Source organism: Lepidothrix coronata, unplaced genomic scaffold (assembly GCF_001604755.1).
Source record: "Lepidothrix coronata isolate B3197 unplaced genomic scaffold, Lepidothrix_coronata-1.0 Scaffold2, whole genome shotgun sequence".
In the NCBI taxonomy this organism is placed as follows: Eukaryota; Metazoa; Chordata; class Aves; order Passeriformes; family Pipridae; genus Lepidothrix; species Lepidothrix coronata.
This window is the reverse complement of record NW_016690182.1, coordinates 8,539,530-8,562,339: the sequence shown is the minus strand read 5'-3', so window position 1 is coordinate 8,562,339 and position 22,810 is coordinate 8,539,530. Positions and strand designations below refer to the sequence as shown.

The 22,810-nt window shown below is 40.3% G+C and overlaps 1 protein-coding gene across 5 annotated transcripts in view; it reads left to right on the top strand.

The window, feature by feature from the left end:
* The first annotated feature begins 2,137 nt into the window (after positions 1 to 2,137).
* Positions 2,138 to 22,810, top strand: part of DIAPH2 (diaphanous related formin 2) — a 198,962-nt gene continuing 178,289 nt past the window's right edge. For 3 of the 5 annotated variants that reach the window (XM_017816003.1, XM_017815993.1, XM_017816023.1), the window contains exons 1-3: positions 2,138 to 2,263; positions 20,047 to 20,079; positions 22,492 to 22,668. In XM_017816003.1, the coding sequence (XP_017671492.1) occupies positions 2,138 to 2,263; positions 20,047 to 20,079; positions 22,492 to 22,668 (336 nt within the window). The other 2 variants (XM_017816014.1, XM_017816033.1) reach the window with 2 other exon arrangements.

Genomic DNA, 22,810 nt, shown 5'->3' with positions numbered 1-22,810 from the left:
GCAGTTGAAAATAACATTACATTGACTGACACTGCAAACAAGTGATCAATTTTGTGATTAATTAATTAATTTCATAATTCCAAGTTGTACATGGTTATGATGGTATCATAAATTATGCCCAAATATTTACGGTTAAAGTCAACAAAATGAAACAAATGAAAACTAGTACTAAAAACAAGAGGTGCATCCCAAAGGAAAGTTTAGAACAGAACAGTTAGGCAGGGTTGGCCTATTTTATAACCTACTAACTTCTGCTGTGAAAACTCTACTTTGATTTTAAGACCTCTGCAAGTTTAAGAGCTGTCATTTTATTTGAAAGCTGGTATTGTCAGATTTTATCAGCTGGTTTTCATTGCTGGATTTAAAAGAGAAATATTTCATCCAGTACTCAGGTAAGCCTCAGACAGTCTCAAGAAACGCAGAAAGCTACTTGAATCCCAGGCCTTATTTAACTTCATGTGTATTACATAGAGATTTGAAAATTCATTGTGCTGGTCTCACTTGCCTTTTTAACAGAATAAGCCCACTGTGGAAGCAGTGCTGAGTCAGGACCCTCTTCTAGAGGGCAATCAACTAATACATTTGTATCTAAATGTGAACTCTCAAGTTGTGGATTGCCCTTGTCCCACTGAAAAAAACAAACCATGACCGTTTCCAGTTTTCTGTTTCTGTTTTCTGTTTTCTCAGTATAATTTAGCAAGGACAGTTCAGTTATACCAACAAAATTTGTGTATTTTGCTTTTAAAAAATGACAATTATATTAATATGAGGACATCTGTCAACATGATGCCTTGAATAACCAGACTTGTGATCCATGTTTCCACTTCCTGCACTAACACAGGCCATCCTGACAGACCTTCAGTTTACCCAGCGAGACTCAGCCAAAGGGATTCTGGAATCCACAGAAACAGTTTAAGCAATTTTTCATTGTTGTGAACCATGAGCACATGTAGATGACTCAGATATTAGGGACTGGAGTTCTCAATTTTGAGAGGAAAAAATACCTAACTTTTTTATTTTGTGGTAACAATAGTCGAAATTTAGTTAAAATACCATGTTATCTAACCAAGGCTAGGCTGGATGGGGCCCTGAGAACCTGGTCTAGGTGAGGCTGGGAGGAGCCCTGGGAAGGAACAGGCTGGAAGCAGCCCTGCCCAGGACTTGGGGGTGCTGGTGAGTGAGAGGCTGGACATGTCCCAGCCCTGAAACCCCCTGTCTGGGCTGATCCCACAGCCTGGGCAGCAGGAGAGGGGGGGAATTCTGCCCAGGTGAGACCCCACCTGCAGAGCTGCCTCCAGCTCCAGGGTCCCAGCACAGGGAGGACATGGAGCTGCTGGAGCGAGTCCAGAGGAGGCACCAAGGTGATCAGAGGGATGGAGCAGCTCTGCTGGGAGGAAAGGCTGGGAGAGTTGGGATTGTTCAGCCTGGAGAAGAGAAGGCTTCCAAAGGCTGACTGAATCGCGGCCTTCCAGTACCTGAAGGAGCTGACAAGAAAGGTGGAGAGAGACTATTTACAAGGGCCTGGAGTGGCAGCACAAGTGGAATGGCTTCAAACCGACAGAGTGGTGGATATTAGCAAAAAATTCTTCCCTGTGACAGTGGTGAGGCCCTGGCACAGGTTGCCCAGAGAAGCTGTGGCTGCCCCGTCCCTGAAGTGTCCAAGACCAGGTTGGAGCAACCTCGCCTAGCGAAAGGTGTCCCTGCCCGCCGCAGCCGAGTGAAACGAGACGATCTTCAACGTTCCAATTATCCTACTCAAACCCACTCTATTATTCCATGACAAACCCACCCACGCGCCGCCCCAGGCCCTGCCCAGCTCTCCCTCTGGCTCCACCTTCCCGGGGGGTGGTATTTAGGTGGGACCCCCCCGCCCCGCGGACCCTCCGCCATTTCCTGTCCCTCCTCCTTCCCTCCTCACCCCCCCCCCCCGCCCTCCGCGTTGCTCCGCACCGCGCACGCGCCCGCTCACGCGCGGTGGCGCCGGGCGGCCCCTCGCGCGTGCGCGTCACAGCGCCCGGGCGGCGGGTCCGGGGGAGGCGCCGGGAGCCGCCCCGGGCGGGGGAGCGGAGCGGGCGGGGGGGACATGGGGCCGTGAGAGCGCGGCCCGGGGGCAGCGGCGGAGCGGAGCGGCGGCACCATGGACGGGCAGGCGGCTCCGGGCGCGGGCGGCGGTGGCGGCGAGGAGCCGCTGGGCTCCGGCAGGATGAACCCGAAGCGGGGCGGGCGCGCCGCGGAAGAGGAGAGCCGGAACAAGCCCAAGCTGGTGAGCGCGGCCGGGAGACCGGCAGGGAACGGCGCGGGGAGGAGGAGGAGGAGGCTCGGACACCGCTCGGGTGCCGCCGCGGTGCTTCCCCGTGGGGAATGCGGGGCGCGCGGAGGGATGGGGGTGCCCTCTCTGACCGAAACCCCGCTGAGGTTCCGCGGGCGTTCGGGGGGGCTCTTTGTGGAGGCAGGTGACAGCCCCCGGGAGGGGTGGCGGCTGGAGCCGGGAATTCCCGTGTTCCCGGCGATGGCGGAGACGGGGGACAGCCCTGCTCTGCCCGGCGTAACCTCTGCTCTGCCCCAGTGAAAGATCACAGGGTGGGGTTGGCTCTGTGTGAACAATCCAGAACGCTTCTGATCGGGATGCCAACCACGTGCTTCCCAATGGAACTTATCGGCTAACGCGAGCGTAATGTAAGGATTTGTGTGTTTCCCAGCCTATTTTTGGGAAGATCTCACGCAGGTTGGAGCACAAACCCTCTTTAGGATTGTAGAGTTTGTGGGTTATGCCTGTGCTTTTTAATTTTTAAGAAGATATTTATACCTACAGACACAATAAGTTGAAGCACAGGTAGATTTCAAAGCCAACAGCAGTGGATTATATCACACTTTATAAATTTCCCTGCATCAAAAATAGTTAATGTGAAAGTGTTACCTTCGATTGTTTACTTCTGTTACTTCTTCTAACACTGAACCAGCCCATTTTAGCTCAGTTCTCTATTACGTTTCCAATCGCAACAGTGTAGCAGACACTTAAAACTTTGCTTCCCCTTTGTCCTGACTAGAGTACTAGTTACAAACTTTATTTAATCTGTTGCAAGCGTTTTCGCAGCTATTGGTAGAACTTAAGTATGGAAGTGCTCTCATCTTGTGCTCCTTCCGTCGAGTGTAGAGCTTTGCGCTGATCAGCCTGGCAACTGCGCTGCGGGATATTTTTTGCCACTGAAAACGAAGTTAGAAACTGTGTGGGAAAGTTGTGAAATTTGTAACGAATGAGGCATCGAAAAGTTACTGAAAGTTACAATTGTTTCAGAGGAGCTCCAATTGAAGTGGGCTTCCATTAAAAGCGACAATAAGTATTTTGGCAAAAGATACCTTAATATGGCGTCTTGTTTTGTTCCCGGGTGTTATTGGAAACAAACTCCCGTTTCCTTGCGTAGGGTCAACGTGAGTCAATTTCATGTAAACGTGAGTCAATTTCATATAAACACCGTGTTTGTTTCTATTCATATAAACAAACCTTTACTATTTCCGGGCTAGAGTAGCTAAGAAGGCTTCTTGAAGGTTCCTGTAGGGAACCGATTTAAAAATCGCACAGGAAAGTGTTTCTGTTGGAAGCCGTGGACATGAATTTGAATTTTGCTGTAGCAGAAGAGAACACTCTGTTCTGAAAAAATTATATGATTTGAAAAATCGAGGTAAAATGAGCTCAAAATTGGACTGAACAGGGCAAGTATTTCCATTGCATGCTCTATTCAGCTATTCTAGAATCGTTATAGTAGACTTTTATTATTACACTTAGTGGAAAAAGGAACATTATGTTAATATTTGACTTCATTCGCAGTAGTATGATTTTGTTTCTTGAGGGGGTAGATTATTGCAGTCCAGCAGCCCATGGATCAGAGCAGTGATATGTTGCTTAAATCACATAATTCTGAAAGATAGTTTAGCCCTGAGATAAGTGACTGGCCTCTGATGAGGTAAATGAGTGAGTGGGTTGAATGAGGAAGCAGATTTTTGTCATTCTGGACAAGATGTGCACAAATGGGGCCTGAAACTGAGGTGAAGAGTCATTCACTCCTGAGGAAGGGAAGGGGTGGGACGGAGCGTGTTTTAAATTGAGCAGGTGTGAGTGGACAGCCAGATTTAGCAATTATTGCCATGGGTTTGCAAGGGAAGAATAGGACTGTAATCAGGGAAAGGCTTCATACATTATATAGGAGAATAATCTTACCATATTTTGCTGGCTTTAATTTTGGATGAGGAATTGGTTCTGCTGAGGCTGGTGATAACTTCAAGTACTCAGAGAGCAGCCTTACTGGTACCTCATCTCTGTTCTCTCACTAAGCAAATAAGATGAAGGTGTATTTGGGACTTCTGGTAGAGAAGCCACACTGTGCAAGTGCTGAGTGTCATTGGCTTCATATACAAAGTTCCCAGAGTTGGGTGTGGACATTTTCTTGGTTCATCTTCGTAACTTACAATTCATCAAGTTTCAGTAGAGTTATAGAGATGAATCAACCTGCACTCTGTCATGTGTTGTGTGTAATTCAAGGAGCTCCAAGTGTGCTGACAGGAGCGTGTCTCCTTCCCAGAACTTATTTCACACATCCAGGGGAGTGCTGAACAGGGGCTTGGTGGGAGAGGGTGTGCAGCTACATATAGCTGCACATATACATATATTTTTGGTTCCTGGCATAGGAGCTGAAATTAGGTAAAGCATTGGGAAGAAGTCTAAGGAAATGATTTTTATATGATAGACTAGAAATGGCTCTGGTTGACAGGGAGCTAGGAAGCTGAAGGCATTATCCTGAGAGAAGGGAAACTAAAATAGAAAGGTGGAAGTTTTTTGTGTTCCCCTGATCTTCATAAGAAACTAAGAGGTGGGCAGTGGTGCTTGGCCTGCAGAAATGTAGTGTTTTGTTTGGTTGGGTGTTTTTAAGGACCGAAGCCTGATGGATGGCATTTATTCCTGATTGACAGGAAGTAAGGCTGGGCTGTCAAGAGAAGATCATAGAATCCTAGAATCAGCTGGGTTGGAAGGGACCTCTGAGATCATCAAGTCCAACCCTTGATCCACTACCACTGTGGTTACTAGACCATGGTACTTAGTGCCACATCCAGTCTCATCTTAAAAACCTCCAGGGATGGAGAATCCACCACTTCCCTGGACAGCCCATTCCAATGCCTGATTGCCCTCTCTGTAAAGAATTTCTTCCTAATATCTAACCTAAACCTCCCCTGGCACAGCTTAAGACCATGCCCTCTTGTCTTACTGATAATTGCCTGGGAGAAGAGAACAACCTCCACCTGTCTACAACCTCCTGTCAGGGAGTTGTAGAGAGTGATGAGGTCTCCCCTGAGCCTCCTCTTCTCCAGGCTGAACAACTTCAGCTCCGTCAGCCTCTCCTCACAGGACTTGTGTTCAAGTCCCTTCATCATCCTCATTCCTCTTCTCTGGACCTGCTCCAGCCCCTCAGTGTCCTTCCTGAACTGAGGGCCCAGAACTGGACACAGCACTCCAGGTGTGGCCTCACCAGCGCTGAGTACAGGGGAAGATCTGTGCTAGAAAAGAAAATAATAATTTCAAGTATTTCTCTGTAAGATAATTGATGGTTATACACATACACAAGTAATTAAAGATGAGCTAAATCAGAACTACTAATTCAGTTATTTGGTGCTTTATGTCGGGAGGGACATTGAGGTTTCATACAATTTGTTGAACTTGTACAGGTATTCAGGTTTCATAAAATTTGTGACAGAACTGCACCATGAGAATTTAGTTCCAGTTTTTATCCTAGTAGTGTGTAAACTGGAGTATTTTAACCAAAGTTTAATCTCTGTCTAATGTTGTGGGTTTTTTGGGTTTTTTTCCTCATTTTTAGCTGGCTCAAGGTCTGGAGGTGGGAATGAGAGCCTGAGTTTTTTTGTCATTATCTTTGTTTACAATGAAATGGGCAGAAAATATGTAAATTGTTTTGGCAAACAGTCATCTGGTCTCGTGCCAGCCCTGGGAATAGGCTGGCATGAGGTGGCAGTGAGCAGTTACATGGGTTTGGCAATATCCTTGTTTTGCTTGTTTAAAAGTACGCTTGTTCTGTGAGGGGAAACAGACTAAATTAAGGTTGTCAGGGAGATTGCTGGGATTCCTGTGTTTGTTAATGCTTAACTTAGATGTTGTTTGCTTGCCTCAGTGTTTCACTGTCAGGTGGGAAATGTATAATTCTGTTGGGTACCTGGGAAACGGGAAGTGTTTGAAAGCATCAGTTCTGATGTGATGTAGCTGCCATAGCTCACCAAGACCAAGGGCTTGGCAAGTTGATTGTTTTTTTTGCTTGAGGAGTTGAAGTCAGAGTTTTTTAGAAGTTCCTGGGAGAAGAATGGGAGACAGATGATAAAAAGGAGCACAAGAGGTCACTGGAGAGGAAACCAAGTATAAGGGGAAAAAATAATTTGAAGGATGGTTATGTATTTGTTGGCCAGAGACATTGTAATTACTGTTCTTGGAGGTTTGCAAGTCCTGAAAGTCTTTAGCAGGCTGGTTTGAATTGATTGTTGACCCTGCTTTTTAGGCAGGACTTTGGCCTATGCTGAGAAAAGAATGAGATCCTTTCAAACATCTGTGATTCTGTGAGTCAGCACTTGAACAGAGGTGTTATAACAGGATTTGTGGTGCTTCAGGAGCATTAGAACACTGTCTAACTAGAAATTACATGGCCAGTGGTTTTTGGTGGTGTATTTTAATTAAAGTTAATAATATATTGTGTCAGTTTATTATCAGCAGAAGTGCATGTAGTACCAAGTGCCATGCTAGAGCTCTATTACCCCCAAGTTCCCTTCAGGTCTGTGTGGTATCTGTTCAGTGATAGATACTGCACTTAGCTACAAATTAAATATGTGAAAGGAGCTCTCTTTTGAGATAGTGTGATCCTGTCTTTAAAAGTAGATTAGGAGAAAGATGTGTAACATGAAAAACAAATTGTTGGGGGAAAAAGAGCTTAATTGCAGAGCAAGTGGATTTAGTGATTCACCCAAGAAGGAGCAACTCATATTTTGTTTTAAAAGCAAAACTTGTTTGTGCTTAATACTGAAGTCTTTTAAACCCTGTGAGCTTTGAGATTAATCAAAAGCTATGAAGATTCTGACTAATGTGCCATAACGTGGTGTCAAAAAGTGTAATAAAAGCTTTTATGAATTAGCTTCTAAACAGAATTTAGCTTGAGAAGAGATTTTTCTCTCTGTGTTGCTCCACCCATATGAGTGCAGGAGTTAAGGAGTGATTTGTGTGTATCAGTCCCTGTCAGACTGGGTGCTGCAGGTCCTGCAAAGAAAGCTGTGTGCTTTTTACACATGACTCAGATATCTTCACACTGCATACATGACCTATGAGTCAGGTTGAGCAGAGATTTTTGGCAAACAAGTCACATGTATAATGTTTGAGGTCATAGTGTCTCTGAGTGAAATCAGTACATGCCTGCAGAGGATTCTTGCTTCAAGTGTATGTTTGAAGAAAAAGTGCACTGAAAAGCTTGTGTTTGAGAGGACTCTTGGTTTCATTAGATCAAAGTCAAGATATCTCAGCAAATGAAGTTAGTTAAGGTGCAAACATTACTGAAAAATAAATTAGTGTCTTGGGAAACTCCTCTTGCTGAGAAGTGTTCTGACATGGTAGAGTAGGGCATGCTTGGTGCTGATATTTAGGTGAATGCTTTAGATTTCAATGAGAATTGATATTGACACTGTTTAAATAAGGTGATAGAGACAGTGATAAGCCTATCTGCCTGTGGTAATTAAACTTCCTGAACTACTACTTGTAAAACAAAACTGTAGAGCTCTTCTGTACAATACAGGAAGCTTTGCAAACAAAGCAGATCCCACCTAGGCTGAGAGGCAATTGTGAGAACTGACAGTGTGCATATCAAATGGAAGTGATGATTTCTGAGATATTTAAGCAGTGTGGTGCCGAATATCCAAGTTTTGGAGGATGAACTTTTGTTTTTGTATCACAAAATAGCCTGTAAAGCTTGCTAATGACAGTGGGATTGCAGGTGACATGGTAGAAGGAAAAGCAAGGTTTAAAAACTTTGTGTGGGTTACAAGACCTCATATTTTCTGCATCAGTTGCAGTTCTTTGAGGTAATCAATAATGGCTAATAACTTCCCTCTAATTCTTTTCATTCCTGTCCAAATTTAGGGTAGAACAAGCAGTGGTGGTTGCTGCTGAAGCAACTGGCAATTTCAGTTGGTTATTCATCAGTTTACTTGTTCAACCTTAAAACCACAAGAAGTTTGAAAATTACTAAAATGAATGTTTTTACAGAGTTCCTTACAGCAATTCCTTTCAATTCAGGTTTTGGAGTTTTTTTTAATAATTTAGTAACTTTGTTTTGGAGGAAATAATTTTTTTTTTGGAAAGGGCTATGTTGGTAGAGCAGATAATTTTGGGAGATTAACAGTTGCAAGCCTTTCTTTAGTATTTGTGTAACAGTTGATAAAGTTCCAGGTAGACAAAGCTGACTTGTCTTAAACTTGTGTATTATTTTTCTATCAAACTGATCTTTTACTTCAGGTCTTGTGAATCAAGTGGCTTTTTTGCTACAGTATTGGTGGAGTGAGCACCTCAAGGATTCCCACTTTCAAGTGAAATTTCCTAACAAGTAGATAAATAGTTTCATGACAAAAGTAGTACTAACACAATCTGAAAGGCACATATATTATACTTGTTAACTGTTAATTAATTGTGTGGGAGAAAGGGATGACAGTTGAATTGGCTTTTTTGAGGGAGCAGTGTGGGTTTAAGCATTCTCCATACCCTCCTTGGTGCTCTACTGACAAAAGTTTTGTGTGGCAGTGGGACAGACATGATCATGAAAATGAACCAGTCAAAACCACTACTATTTGCTCTTCCTTGGTTGCTTACTAGAACTAATAAGACCAGAGTTATAGCACATTAGAACTCCTCCTTTTGTATTGATTTGTCTAAAGTTCATCCACCACTACTATGAAATTATGTCTACTTTTCAGCCTTCTTCTCATGACTCCTGTTTAGTTGGACATGGTGTGAAAGGATCTGCTGTGACAATGAAATGATATTGTAACATACATGGTGATACAGATCATAGACTCATCTGATTTATAGAAACTGAGAAATCCCTTGGAAGTTCAATTCTGGAACAAGTCACACATAGGAATTTTATGGTTTGACACAGCTCCTGAAGGTCTTCAGTCCAGCTGGGTGTGGTAATATTTGACCTTAAGGTGTACTGCATTCTGTAATGTCACCACACCTTCTCTGTTATATAAGACAAAAATATTCTCAACAGTTTCTAATAGATATGGGTTCTTCCTGGGTAAACAGAAAACAATCTCCTGTGGGAAGTTGGGAGAAGAGGAATTTCAAGGTGATGCATGTGGCAGGTAGCATTTTTGTGAGGTTCCCTTCTTGGTCCTCTTAGTGATCCTCAGAGTAAAGCATTGGAGACAAGGTGGTATTGGAGAAAGTATTAGGTGTGGTGAATGTGTGGTGCATGTTTGCTGACTGCCAGTGTTCTTTGCATGATGTTACTGAAAATATTTTCAATTTCTGCTTCATAACAGCTAAGTGCGTTTAAACTTGTTTTGAAAATATAAAAGACACTGATTAGAAAGACGTAATTGGAAAGAATCCTGCCTTCTATTCCTCAGTGATTTGTGTGTGGACAAATATATAGATAGATAGATAAATATTAACAGACATACTCTTACTTCTCTGCTACTTGTAGTGGAGATGTTAAGTTTTCCTTTTATAGCAAGACCCCATTAAAATATTTAGTTTCTCCTTTTATGTGACAATAAATACAGGAGGACTTGCTTGAGGAATGTGAAACTTTGAGCACTACCTTGTAGTTTAGGACAAATTTCTAAATAAAGCAGTTTCAGTCAGTTGGGAATAGTGCTGTAGAATCCCAACACCTGGAGCTGTGGGACTGCAGCTGTGCAGGCAGTAAAGCTGCAGCAGTAGTTTTAGGTTTGTGGGCCCAGGGAACTGCAGCACTGCTTGGTGCAGGTTGTCTTGGAGGTGCACAGGCCTGTTCTCTCCTTTCTTAGCTCAGGGATTAGCAAGTCAAACATTAAAAACTTTGTCCTGGATGGAATCACATCAACAAAACTGCATCCAGCTATGTGTTTAGGCATGAAGAGAGGAAGTAACCAGAGACCTTCTTGCAGACACCTCTTTGTTGCAACTGGTTGGTTATGCATTCCCCAGTGGCTCTGTATCAATTCGTGTGGGTCTCAGGGATAGTTGAACAAGATAAAATAAGTACTTTGGTCAGGAAAAATGTTAGTTCTGTGGTTCATTATTATTTCTTACTATGGTAAGAGCAAATGATAGTTGTTATAATGACCTTTAAGATACCTGTGGGCTTATGTTTTTTAGTGAGTGTGGCTTTGTGAGGAACAAACGTGAAGCCAACATGAGATTCATTAGATTCTAGACTCCTAATAACAGAATAACAGAAGTAGTTAGGTCTTGTACAGTATAGATCCTGCTTTCCTGTCTGCAATTTGGTTCTTCTTGTTCCTTCTCTTGCTGTGAATTATTTTTATATCTATTAAATATAAGTAACTTCTGAAATACTTCAGTTTCAGAATGGAACTGTGCGGGATGTTTGCATTTGTAACTGTGTGAGTGCATGAGTAGATGAGAATTTGACAGTTGTTAGTTGTTGAAGTGGTTACATGTTCCAGTTGCATTAGAACAGGAAAATATTTACGTAAAGAAGAAAAAAGATGCCAGCATACCAGGCTAAGCATGTACACAGATGCCATATACATTTCATTTATTGTGCCAGCCACATTTAAAGGGTAAATTAAGAAGAAAATGCTTGAGTGCAAAACCTGAAACTCAAAGGGTAAACCTATGCTAGATGGCCCAATTCCAAAGCTGGCACATGAACATTAACTGAGATCCCTCAGTCTGTGCCTGTCCCTATTTGTAAGCTATGCAGTAGCATTGCTATCTGATTTTGTATACACTGAAATAAAAATTACATATAGTAATGAATTCACAGTAGTGAATTTTTATTTTCATTCTTCAGCTTGCTGGAGACATTCCCAAATTAGAAAGGTAAAGAGTACAGGAGAAGGCTTTGGTAAAATTTCTGCCTGTAAACCAGATAAGCAATTTTCATATCTTACAAATATTCATTCACATTTTACTTCAGACAAGGGTTGGGTGGATAGGACGGGCTTCCTAAATCCATTAAGGTTAGTTTGTAGTTTGAATCACAGAACACTAATTGCTGAATGACTTATAAGATAAGCAATAATCCCATCAGTTAACATTTGATATTTCAAAACAATTGTTTTGGGAATTTATGGGAAAACCTTTATAAAATTCATGTGTGTGTTCTGCTGTAATCAAAGCACATATGACACTTAAGATAAACCATTTTTTTTTTTCTTATCTCCTTTAGCAGAATATAAGAGATTCTCCATAACCTATTACAAGATTCTGTAATCGTCCCGAATTCATCTTACTTCTTAACAGGGAATCTCACCTGTACTGAAGTCAAATTGATACCATGGACTTCCTCAGTATTATGTACAATATAGTTCCTCTCTATTCACTTGCTGCTTCATTTCCTACTTCCCTGAAGGACAAATAATCTTTTCAGGAATCTGTTATAAACAGGAAAGAATAGGAAAGGAACAAAAACCCTTTGTATGTAACACAGCAGCTATAAATTCAATTTAACCCAGTATTCTTTGACTGTTGGGTTACATTATGGTCCATGCCTGTGGAAATTATTTAATCTTTAGTTTCTGTTCTTCGAGGAGAAGCCAAAGTTTCCCACTATGATAGCTGCACTGCTCATTTTTCCAAGTTTTAGTTTCACATCTATTATTATTAAGGGAGAAAAAAGTGACTTTATCATCAACTTTTTGTAATGTAGGGATTAAATACTGCTCTGATAAAGTACTTGCTCTTTGATAGTAAGTCTGTGTCTTGGAAGACAGACAATATTATTCTAAGAGGTTGTTGACATGATCCCTGTGACCATGTTCCAAGTCTGCTGGGTACAGACAAAATGAATAGTCTTCACAAGTAATTCCAGCTCCTTTGGCTCCCTGCATCCCTTCTGCTGCCAGTTTGTTTGTGTACAGTGTTTTGGTTGGTTGGATTTTGTGGGGGTTTTCTTACTACTTACAAAACAACCCAAACAAAGCAAATACACGTTCTCACTTTCTCCGAGTCTATCAGAAGTAAAATGCTCTATTTTCAAGGAACTGCCCAGTATCCAATGAAGCTCTGTGGCAACTTGCTATGGGTGTTCTGCTTTATCTTTAAGTATATCAGGTCTCTCCCAACAGATATGTTCTGCCAGTTTTAACTTCTCAGATGTTAGCAGAGGAGAGTCCAAAGGGACTGTGACACTTATTTCAGTGTTTACTGTACCCACAAGATCAAGAGGTGTTCTACAGAACTATCAGCATGTAGTTAAGAATCTTCCCAAAGCTATCTCCTCAAATAACAGCAAGAAAAGTGTACAGCAACCGACCCTGTCCCTGGGCAGGGGTATTAGGATATACTTGCATTGTCATAGGGGAAGCAAGTGAAGCAGGAATAAAAAAATTTTGTACACGAGTATTAAAGTGAAGAAATTCCTCGAAGCAGTTTGTGCTTCATTTTATCAGAATGATTTCAAACCATCTCTCTCACTCTCAAGTCAACTGGTCATTGCTTCTCTCGAGAGAAAAAAACCTTAGGTTTCAACAAAAGATTAATCCCAGATTGAAAGCGTATAATTGTAGGTAAAAGGGTAAAAACTAAGATTGCACTTGAGTAAGAATGAAGGTGAATCTTATCACAGTAAAAAAAGTGTCTCTTGAGGAAGTGAGGTAGAAAAAGGAGGAGGCCTATTCTCACTACTCTTAATTGACCAAACTCTGGAGCTTTAGAACAGCTGTCTCTCAGTCTCAGCAACTCCACAATGTGTCTGAATGAAAAGATCAGCCACTTGCACTCAGGAGAGCCCAGAACAAGGGAGGCATGAACAGCAATTTGGTGCACATCAAGTATTGCCATCCAGCCAAACCGGCTTTGTGCTGCTGCTACAATGAAAGCAAAGAGCTCAAACCCACTGCTTGTATCTGAGCATAAAACTGAGATAAAGTCTTCACTTACTATGTTAAGAATTGTTTTGACATCGTTTTTCCCGTTTAACTGTTCCAGAATGTTTCAAATGTACTTCTCAATAATATTATACCAAAAAAAAAAAAAACCCTCTGAAGTTAAACAATTGGATTTTTGAAAAATAAGCAGCAGAGGTATGGGGCTGAACGTGGCACTGACGAGCACACTTGGCTAAAGAGCACCAGGCACGGAGGGAACAGTCAGCATCCAACACTTCCACTGACTGCCCTGGGAGCTGCTCAGACTTCATTTTTAATTAAGTCCCAAAAGTTGATCCAATGACTGTTCAACTGACTAGCAAGTGGTCTCAGTCTATTTTCCTAGGAAAACCACTTTCCAATTTTCTTCCAAACCCACTGATTTGCTTGCTGTAGGTGCAGGAAACAGAATATGCTGACACTGCCAAGCAGTCCTGCCCAGTGCCAGTGCAGTAGCAGCCACTTGGACAGATGGCTCCTTCTCTGATAAAGTATATCTGACACTTTTTAAAGGCACCAAATATATGCACAGAAAGCTACAAAGGATTTTTGAAATTATTCCAATGCACTCCTAATCTACTAGCATTTTACTAAAGGAAGCTTAGGAGGTGCAGCTTTTGAAATAAGTTTTCTTATCAAATAAAGCATAAAACGTAATTGGCACTCAACTATCTGAATCCTATGGGGTTTTTTTAAATACAGTGTTCTTCAAGAAAGACCATTAAGGGCTCCAATACTAAGATTATGAGGTTTAAAAGTGAAATTGTTTAAACTCAAAGTAAATGCAATGCTAGTCTGCAGATGACCCAAAATGTATATGCTAACAGTGTATATGCTTAGCCTGATGTTTCAAGTACATGAGGAAGTGTAATTGCTGTCCTTATTTCCCCATTTACACTGACAGCTGGTGCAGTCCCATATGCTGTCTTCCTACTGTCAAATATAATTTTCTTTTTCTCGTGTCTTTATGCAAATCCTTACCTGTTCTAGTGCAGCTGAGACACAGCCTGTAACACGTGAGGTCCCCCTGGAGGTACATGTTGTTCTTATGGAGAAACTGTATCCATTTCTACTGCTACACTGATTTTATAGAGAGTTGCTAGAATGTTTAAAGTGGAAGTTTCTTAATAAGACTCCTTTAGGCTGTTGTGGAGTTTTGTACCTACTTATTTTTGTGGGTTGTGGTTGGTGGGGTTGTTTTGGTTTTGGTTTTATTGAGGGGAGGGTGCAGAGTCTTGTTTGTTTTGGTTTATTTTGAAGATATGTCCTGTAAAACCTTGTGTTGGTTAATGCCTATGCAATGCCACACACATTTCTGAGTTAAGTACTAAAATCCACAGGTAGAATTTCTCAATGAAAATGGAAGCATCAAACTAAAAGGGGTTTAAATCTTTCTTCAAAGGGCAAGGTTTGCCATGGCTCTTAAGCTTTGTAAAGAACTTGATTAGTTAAATGTCTCTTAGATCATTAAACCTGCACACTGAGACTAATAAGCTGGTATGCACATCATCAAAGCAGTATTGCAGGCTGTTTGTTGTGAAATTCATGAATGGAGTTGTGACTTGTCTCTTTCAAAAGTCAAATTTGTAAAAGTTTTAACTAACAAACTGCTGCTCGATACTTTTAAGTGAGGTATTTAAAAGCTGTAGAGTGTCCTGAAGAGAGACAGTGCATTTGTTTATAATGAAAAGCGTGCTATACTGTCACAAGACATTGTTTCAAGATGCTCAAAGAAAAACCTGTCCTGCAGGATCACTAGATATCAAAATAGGAATGAGCTCCTGACTGTACCCAGTGCTGTATGAAGGACTCACCAGTTCTGTAGCACAACTGTTATAAATACAAACCCTGCTGATCCTGGACTGCTTTACTGGTAACTTCTCTGATCTGCTTGGGACAGAGACTTGATGAAAGATGTTTGGACTCCAGCAGTAACTCTGGAAAATGCCAGAACATACTTTATTTTCCTCTGCACTGGCTAATGTGAGAACTGCTTCTTCTAATAGGCTTCTTGAAAATGTTTCTGCAGCTGTCTGACCTGATCTCACTGTCCTGGTGACATCCTTACCCTGTGTCTCATAACCAGCAATTTTGTTGGCTTAGACTGACATGGATCTGCAGCTTTTGAAAGAAGCTTTTAATTTTGCTCTGATTTTTAAAGCTTATCAATGAATTATTTTCTGAAAGAAACGTTTCAAAACACTAATGACCACCTGAGATATAAATAAACAAACAAAGGTAGTTGATTTGTGCTTGTCAACTCCTTTGTATCTTCAGTTACAAATGTGATGAAATTAAGGCTAATTTTTTTTTCAGTGATTTTTTTTTTTTTCCCCAGCTTCTGAATTGATTTACTTTTTGGTAAAAGCTTCTTTGAAGTAATCTTGGAGGATACAGTTTTTTGAGCAGTCCCTTCGTTTTTGGAGTGTGACAGTGATCTACCAGTCAGACAAAAATGAGGAAGCTGGTTCAGTTTACCTCAACCTCCATTTTCAGTCAGACTAGACCAGATTGCTGCTTAGGGTCTCTCTGTCCCCCTTGCACAGAGACACGGTGTGGGGGTGCCTTTTTCCTCATTGACTGAGGATCAGATGATGGCGAGTGTCCAATATGATTCCTGTTCCTCTGACATGTTCCCCCCTCCCTCCTGTTTGGGAGCAGTGCTGAGGCATTTCCAGCACTGCGATTAAAGAACTGGTGCCCTCTGCTGTTAATGATTTACCAGCCGGGCTGACCCTTGGGCTTTATTTAGTACGAGGAATTGTCTAACTTATTTTCAGAGCATTTTCTGGATAGTCAGTCTCCTGGAGGGGAAAAAAGTAGAGGAACTGGGAAAAGCAGGCAGCTTTCTGGTTGGGAGGTGGCTACCACCCTCCAGTTGAACAGCACTGACTCAGTGCTGCCAACATGAACAATTTTCCAGCTGCATTTTGGCAGCCTGATGTAAGGGGTTCACATGCTCCTTGTACAACCCCAGGGAATGTGTTCAGGTTTGAGATAAAGCTTTAGTTTAAACATTTAAATAATACATATTTAATGAATTGGTGAAGCAAACAATATTTTTCCGTATGGTGTCATATAGGCCAAATGCAAGTGTACAACAACAGTAACAGAACTATCAGTATTGCTTGCTTCAAGTATCTTTGAGACAGCATATGGATTACAACAGTCATTTCAAGTTGTTTTTTTTTGTTTGTTTTTAAGGAATACCGAATTGTCCTTGAAGTGGGAAAAATATTACACTAAAGCAAACATGTTGTGAATTATGTTTTTACTAATTTTATTAGTAATGTCAGATACTCTCTCTCTCATGGATAAAGATCTTGAAAGGCCTAAATGAGTGTGTAGTTCTGGTTTTTGCACATCAGCTTCTATGAGTCGGGTATCTTTTCACAATTTCCAAGGTACTTTTTTAGATTTAATTACAAAATTGAATATGTTAACAGACAGTTAAATTGTCTAATGGGAACATTATTCATTCTCTGAACTGAAGAACAGAGGTTGTAGGAGTGAATTCTCTTTTGTGACTGTAAGACCTAATTTCAAGTTGCAGACAACTTTTTGTACTTCAGATATTAAGCAGCTTTGGGTTTTGTCCCTTTAAACTCCCTTGGTTCAGGTACTCATGTGGGAAGTTATTCCCTTCCTGGTTTGTATGCAAATGTCTTTACAGGCTGTTAAAAATCACTTGTCCTTGAGAGAAGCTTTACCATGGCTTTTGGAGGAGCTGAAGTCAAGCTAAATTTTAGAAAACAGTCATATCATCTCAGGAGAAAAAAAAAAAAAGGAGTTAAGAGAAGATCAAGTTTCTGTTTGCTACCTCTAGAAAATGAGCATTGCTTGAAGCAGGTGGAGCTGCTTCCTGAGCTTGCAGCCCATGTGCAGGAGCAGATGTTGCAGCACACCACAGTTTGCTTGGGCAGTGGGCACTGGAGTTAAAATTGCTGTTAAGTTTAGAAGTTATCCAGATGATCATTGTTTCACTGTACATGTGGTGAACTGGAAGTTGCTTCTGATTTTATCTTTGTGGTGGAAGTGAGTCTTTAGTGTAACAATTAAGAACATGGCAAAGTAATACTTAAATATAAGGGTGAGATCAATCCACACACGTAAATTCACTTCATTTAAAAACTCGTGTCCAGCTCAAGTGATCTGGAAGGTTTTATTAATACATGAGTTTGAGAAAGATGTAAAGAAAAGCAGGCTTGCTGTGAGTTTTGAGTTAAAAGTTGATGTAATTGTCTCAAGTAATTAAATTCTGTGGATGTGACATTGTTGCTGCTGTAGCCTGCATTGAGCTTGCATGAGGAAATAGTGGTTTCTATACCAAGAAATGTATGAACTATGAATATCTTTCTACTGCTTTCATGTGCAAGATTTCCTGGCTGAGACCCACATTTTAAGATAAGAGAATTGTCTGGTGCAGTTACATTAGTATATGGTGTGATTTTTGTGTACCTTACTGACATGATCTGTCTGTACTAATGCAAGTAGCCAGATACATAAACTAAAATCAGGAAGAGTAAATAGAAAATGATATTAACTATTGATAAACTGGAAATACAGTGTTTGAAAGGGAGAAGCTCTGTCACTTAAATCTTCTAAGTAAAGAACTAAGTAAATCAGCAGGAAATAGTTCTTTGGTATAGATGCTGAAGAAATTCCGGGGTTTCTGTTGATGTTAAAGACAGAGATTATAGGCTGCTGTCTTAAATTGTGTGTATAATTATACATACAAATATTAATTTGATAGGTCTTACCTGCAAATGCTTAATCGTGGAGATTTTTGCAAAACCTTTTCCTTTGGGCTGCTTCTTAACACAAGGAGTTAGTGTCTTTAACAAGCTAGGAAAGGGTTGATTTCTTTTTGTCTTGTGTTGCTCTGCTGTCTTATAGATGGCTGAAAGAATAATGCTAGAGGACTACAAAATCCACAATATCTTAAACTTCTTTCTAGGGAGGTAAACTACTTTTGGTTTATGTTCTGAAATCAGACTGGAAGTGTAGTTTCTTTGTTAGTATAAGAGATTGTCAAAATAGTGTGGGAATCTGCAGGTACATAACTGCCTCGACTTTGCCTCCAGCTGCTTTCAGTTTCTCTCCTACCTGTTAAATGTGTTGCTTATCTTGAGTAGCTGCTGGCAGCAGTGTACCTTACACACCATAAGTATATCTGGGAAGAGTGCTTGAGGTGTCTGAAAAAATGGTGTGTGGTATCTTGTTTTAGTATTCCGTATTTTGCCGAGAGGAGTTTGAGTGACAAATGCAATATAGGTGTAGAGATGGGGTAGATTATCCTGTTCCAGGTTCAGGGAGAGATTGACAGTGCTTAAATGAGAAGGGGAAAAAAAATTCTGGTACAAGTAACTGCTAGAACAGGCAGTTTTAGAACTTCTTGCTTGCACAGTTGTCTCTGTGTTGAAATCATGCTTAGGCTTTACTTCATTTTGCTCAGTAATCTCAATTAAAAAGAAAAGATCTATTTACCAGAGTATGGATATCTTAGTTTTGATTTCAAGATTATAAACTCCATTCTAAGTCCAGGTAATGAAAATACAGAAGAGGCATAAGGAAGGGCATGGAGATGGGGCAGTTTGGAAGCTGAAGGTGTCAACACCTGGATGTACAGATGTCTGTGCTGGGTCAGGCTGAGGTGGTTTGTTCATAGCAGCCCATATGGTGCTGTGTCCTAGATTTGTGATCAAAGCAGTGTTGACAGAACACCAGTGCTTCAGCTTTTGCTGAACATCCCTTTCCAGTGTCAAGGCTTACTGCTTCCCACCTGGGAACAGGGTGGGTGGTCTGGAGGTTGGGAGGGGGGTACAGACAGCACAGCTCATCCATAGTGACGTAAGAGATATTCCAACCATATGACACCATGTTCAGAAATAAATCCAGGGCTGTGGAGTGGGGAGGAGGATGTTTTCCCAAATTAGCAGTTGCTCAGAAGCTGGGTAGGCATTGGTCTGCTGGTGCTCCCTGATGGTTTTGCATAATTTGTTTCATTATTTTATTTTTTTTTTTTTTTTATATCTCAACCATTAAGTTTGTCTTGCTTTTTTACTTCTGATGGTCTACATAATCTTGCTGAGAGGGAATGAGCAAGTGGCTCCGTGGGGACTGACCTGTCAGCCAGGGTCAGTCCACCACACTGTCCCACGTACTTCTGAAAGCTTCTTGAATTCTGTCCCCCATAAGTTCTAGACCTTATTTCCTATTCATGACTGCATGTAAATTGAGCAAAGTTCATGAACTGAATGCTTCCTCGATAACCATTATTGATATTGGTGTGCAATATCAGTGGTTTTGGCCATGAATAGAAATGTAACATTGGTGATTTTTGTCAGCAGGATTTTCCTGCTCTTAAGGAGAAAGTGAACGGGTAAAAGGGAGGGAGAGATGATCGTGAGTGGTTTGTGAATCACCAGTTCAGTGACTTGAACCAGTTCATCTACTAATGGACATTACTCAGTGTAGAAGTTGGCAGAAGGCTCCAGAAGCTTGGGCACAGGAAATTCTCGGCTCTGAGTCTCAAAAATGGTCCGAGCTGAGAATGTCACATAACTCTCTGCTGACGCAGTTTGAAGTCCAGGAGTCCGTGTTTGTTTTGGAAAGCCTTCTAAGAGATCTTGCTGCATTTTTATGCAATACTGGGGGTACTAGAGCAATGCAGGTTTTAGATTCATGATTTAAATAGTCAAAAGACAAGGTGCAATGGGATACAAGCTTGCTTTTTCATAGAAAATGCGGTATATTCCATGTTCATTTAGCTTTGTTAGAACACATAGTGAAATTTCAAATGCTCTTAAATGTTCAAATACATGAAATACAGACTTCTTTATTCTAAAACAGTAGGTAACGCTGTCTTTTTTTCTTTGATTTGTGTGTGTTGTTTTTTTTTTTTAATAGAATATTCAAATAAAAACTTTGGCAGATGATGTGGTAAGGTCTTTGTAGCATCTTAATTTGCAATGGTAACTCCACGCTGCATGCTACTTTACTTCAAATGTTGTGGACGAAATAACATGTTCTTATAAGGATATTAAGCAATAGATTTCAGAAAATTGAGTGACTATTCCTAAAGATCTTAATTTGTAATGTCTGTTGAAGAAGATTAATTGTGATTTCTATTTGAAGAAACTTCCTTGACCACATTCTAAATACTTTAGTAATACCGTGGATGCGTTGAAACTGTTGCTCAACAGTTCAAGCGTTATTTTTCTTGACCTTCTCTTTAACAGAAAAGGGTCTGCAGTGCTTCTTCAAAGTTAGTTGCCACATGATTCAAATGGAACCATATTGGGTAATAAGTGTGTACTGAATGCCAAACAACAAGTTTGTATTCAGTAGCACTAACTTTATGGCACTGAATACTTTGAAACCTGTCGTGAAGTATTTTTGCAGAAAGTTGTTTCAAAATTGATTTCATGAAAATTAAAAATTTGCATTATATATATAATAGTTAAGCCACGCTGACTATTTAGTTCCTGATATTCTACATGTCTGAAATGAGGAGATTGTACCTAGTAATCATGTAGAAGATTTATTTGTGGCTTCAAAGCGATCTCACCATTGCAATCTCATTAAACAAATTTGTTGTTAATAAGTTATATTTGAAACAGATCACAGAATGGTGAAATTGGATCTTAAATAACTTTTTGTGACTGCTGAATGGGCTTTTTAAAATAAGTGAACAGTTGCACTGCATTTGGTGTGTACTGGCTAAATTTGGATACTGCCTTTTCAGGCATTGTGTCTTATCCTTGGCCTTTTTACTGGGCTATGCCCTAATTTTAGTTTCCAAAAACGTAATTTAAGCTATTCTAATAAGGTAAAAAAAAAGGATTACGGTAATATTCTTGCCTTGTTAAAGACATCAACTATATCCTTGTAGGTATTGTGTTTCTGTCCACAAATGTAAGATTTCTAAGGAAGAAGAAAACCTACCTACCCCCATTCAGAAAACACAAAACCCCCCAGAAAAGCTCAAAAGAAATTCAAAGGGAATGCAGCTTATCTAGGGATACTTTACTTCAAAACTTTAAGATAGTCTTGTAGAATCTCAAAAAATAAAAATGAAAAAAATGAACAACAACAAAAAGCAAGAAAAAGAAACAAAACAGTGACAGAAAAACAAAAAATCCTTCTTCCCTGTACTCCACAGCACTTGTTCAAATTTCTCCATTCTGGACTCACTAATCTAAAATGAATCAAAATTTTTGCAAGTGAAATATTCCATTAAGCTTTTCACACCTCACAGAGGTTGTATAAGTGTAGCAAATATAAATTTTGGTTTCTGTGTTTTCATGGAGGTGACATAACTGCCATGAATGATCCTGGTAACCCTACATAAGCTGCTATTAGATGAAAGCACATCTTCATAAGGCTGTTCAGTGCCTGAAACAAATACAGGAGTATTTGTTGATGCAAACAGTTAATTGAGAAAAATTGCTATAGGCATAACGTTCTCAAAATGAGTATATATATATATATTTATACATATTTACATATATATATATCAGTATAGGCAGTTATTAAGTCAAAAAAATTGGAATCTCTTCAGAATAGTTATTTTTTTAAAAAATAAAGTAATAAATGGCCTTATGAGGAAGGTGCCCTTATTGGTTGTTTCCAATATTAACAAAGTAACTGAGTAAGCATGCTTAAAAAACAAAGCTGGGGGTTTGGTGTAAGGGCTAAAGCAAGTCAGTGGCAGACTGTATGACATGCTTTCACTAATGTCTGTTATGTGTATTTAACTATGGGTGGCTGCTTCTGTGTCAGTAATCCATTACCTGGCTTTTTAAAATTTTGCACTAATTTCAGGAGTCTGTACTGAAAAACGCTTCAAGGAATTGTGAACTATGCTTGGAGCATTAATTCCTCTACAAACTTTATTTTACTTTAGCAGGATTTTTTTATAAGCCTGATGAACTTGTGAGTACCTCCTTCCCAACGCTGGCTTTTTCAGTTGTCCTCCAAAGACTTATAGCTCTTCAGGTGAAGGAACGCTTGGACATTACCTTTGTGGTACCATATTTATTCACTATCAGGATAATTAGGGAATAATGTGAGAAGATGAGTTGAAGATTTTGAAATGCTAAGACTTTAACCTAAATGGTATAGTTTTGAAGCTGTGAGAAATATTTATATTGCTTTTGCATGTGACCTGTCATGAGTTTACCTTATATGTTATTGTCTTTCTGTGAAAAGTAATCTCTGAATATTAAGAGTATTTTTACTTACAGTTCAGTTTGAGTTTTAACTCTGCTGCTTGAATTAACTAAAAATGTGTGTATTGGCTGCTTTCCTATATTTCGATTTCTGCTTATTTTTGAATGGATGTCTTTGCAGCGTGACAGGATTACAAGCTTCAGGAGATCAGCAGTGAAAAAAGAGAAGCCTCTTATTCAGCACCCTATTGACTCCCAACCTTCCATTAGTGAGATCCCACATGCCCAGGCGCTTGTTGATGAGCGTTGCATGAACTTATCAGAAAAAGAAGTGATGGATCTCTTTGAAAAAATGATGGTAAGATGGTATTCCACATAGTTTTACGAGTTTTAATTTGGTTTCAAGTTAGTATTTATTGTATAGCAGTTATCTTCAAATATTGTAATTTTGGGGAGTATCCCATGCCTTGTGAGGGTATGGGGTAATATAGGCCTAATAG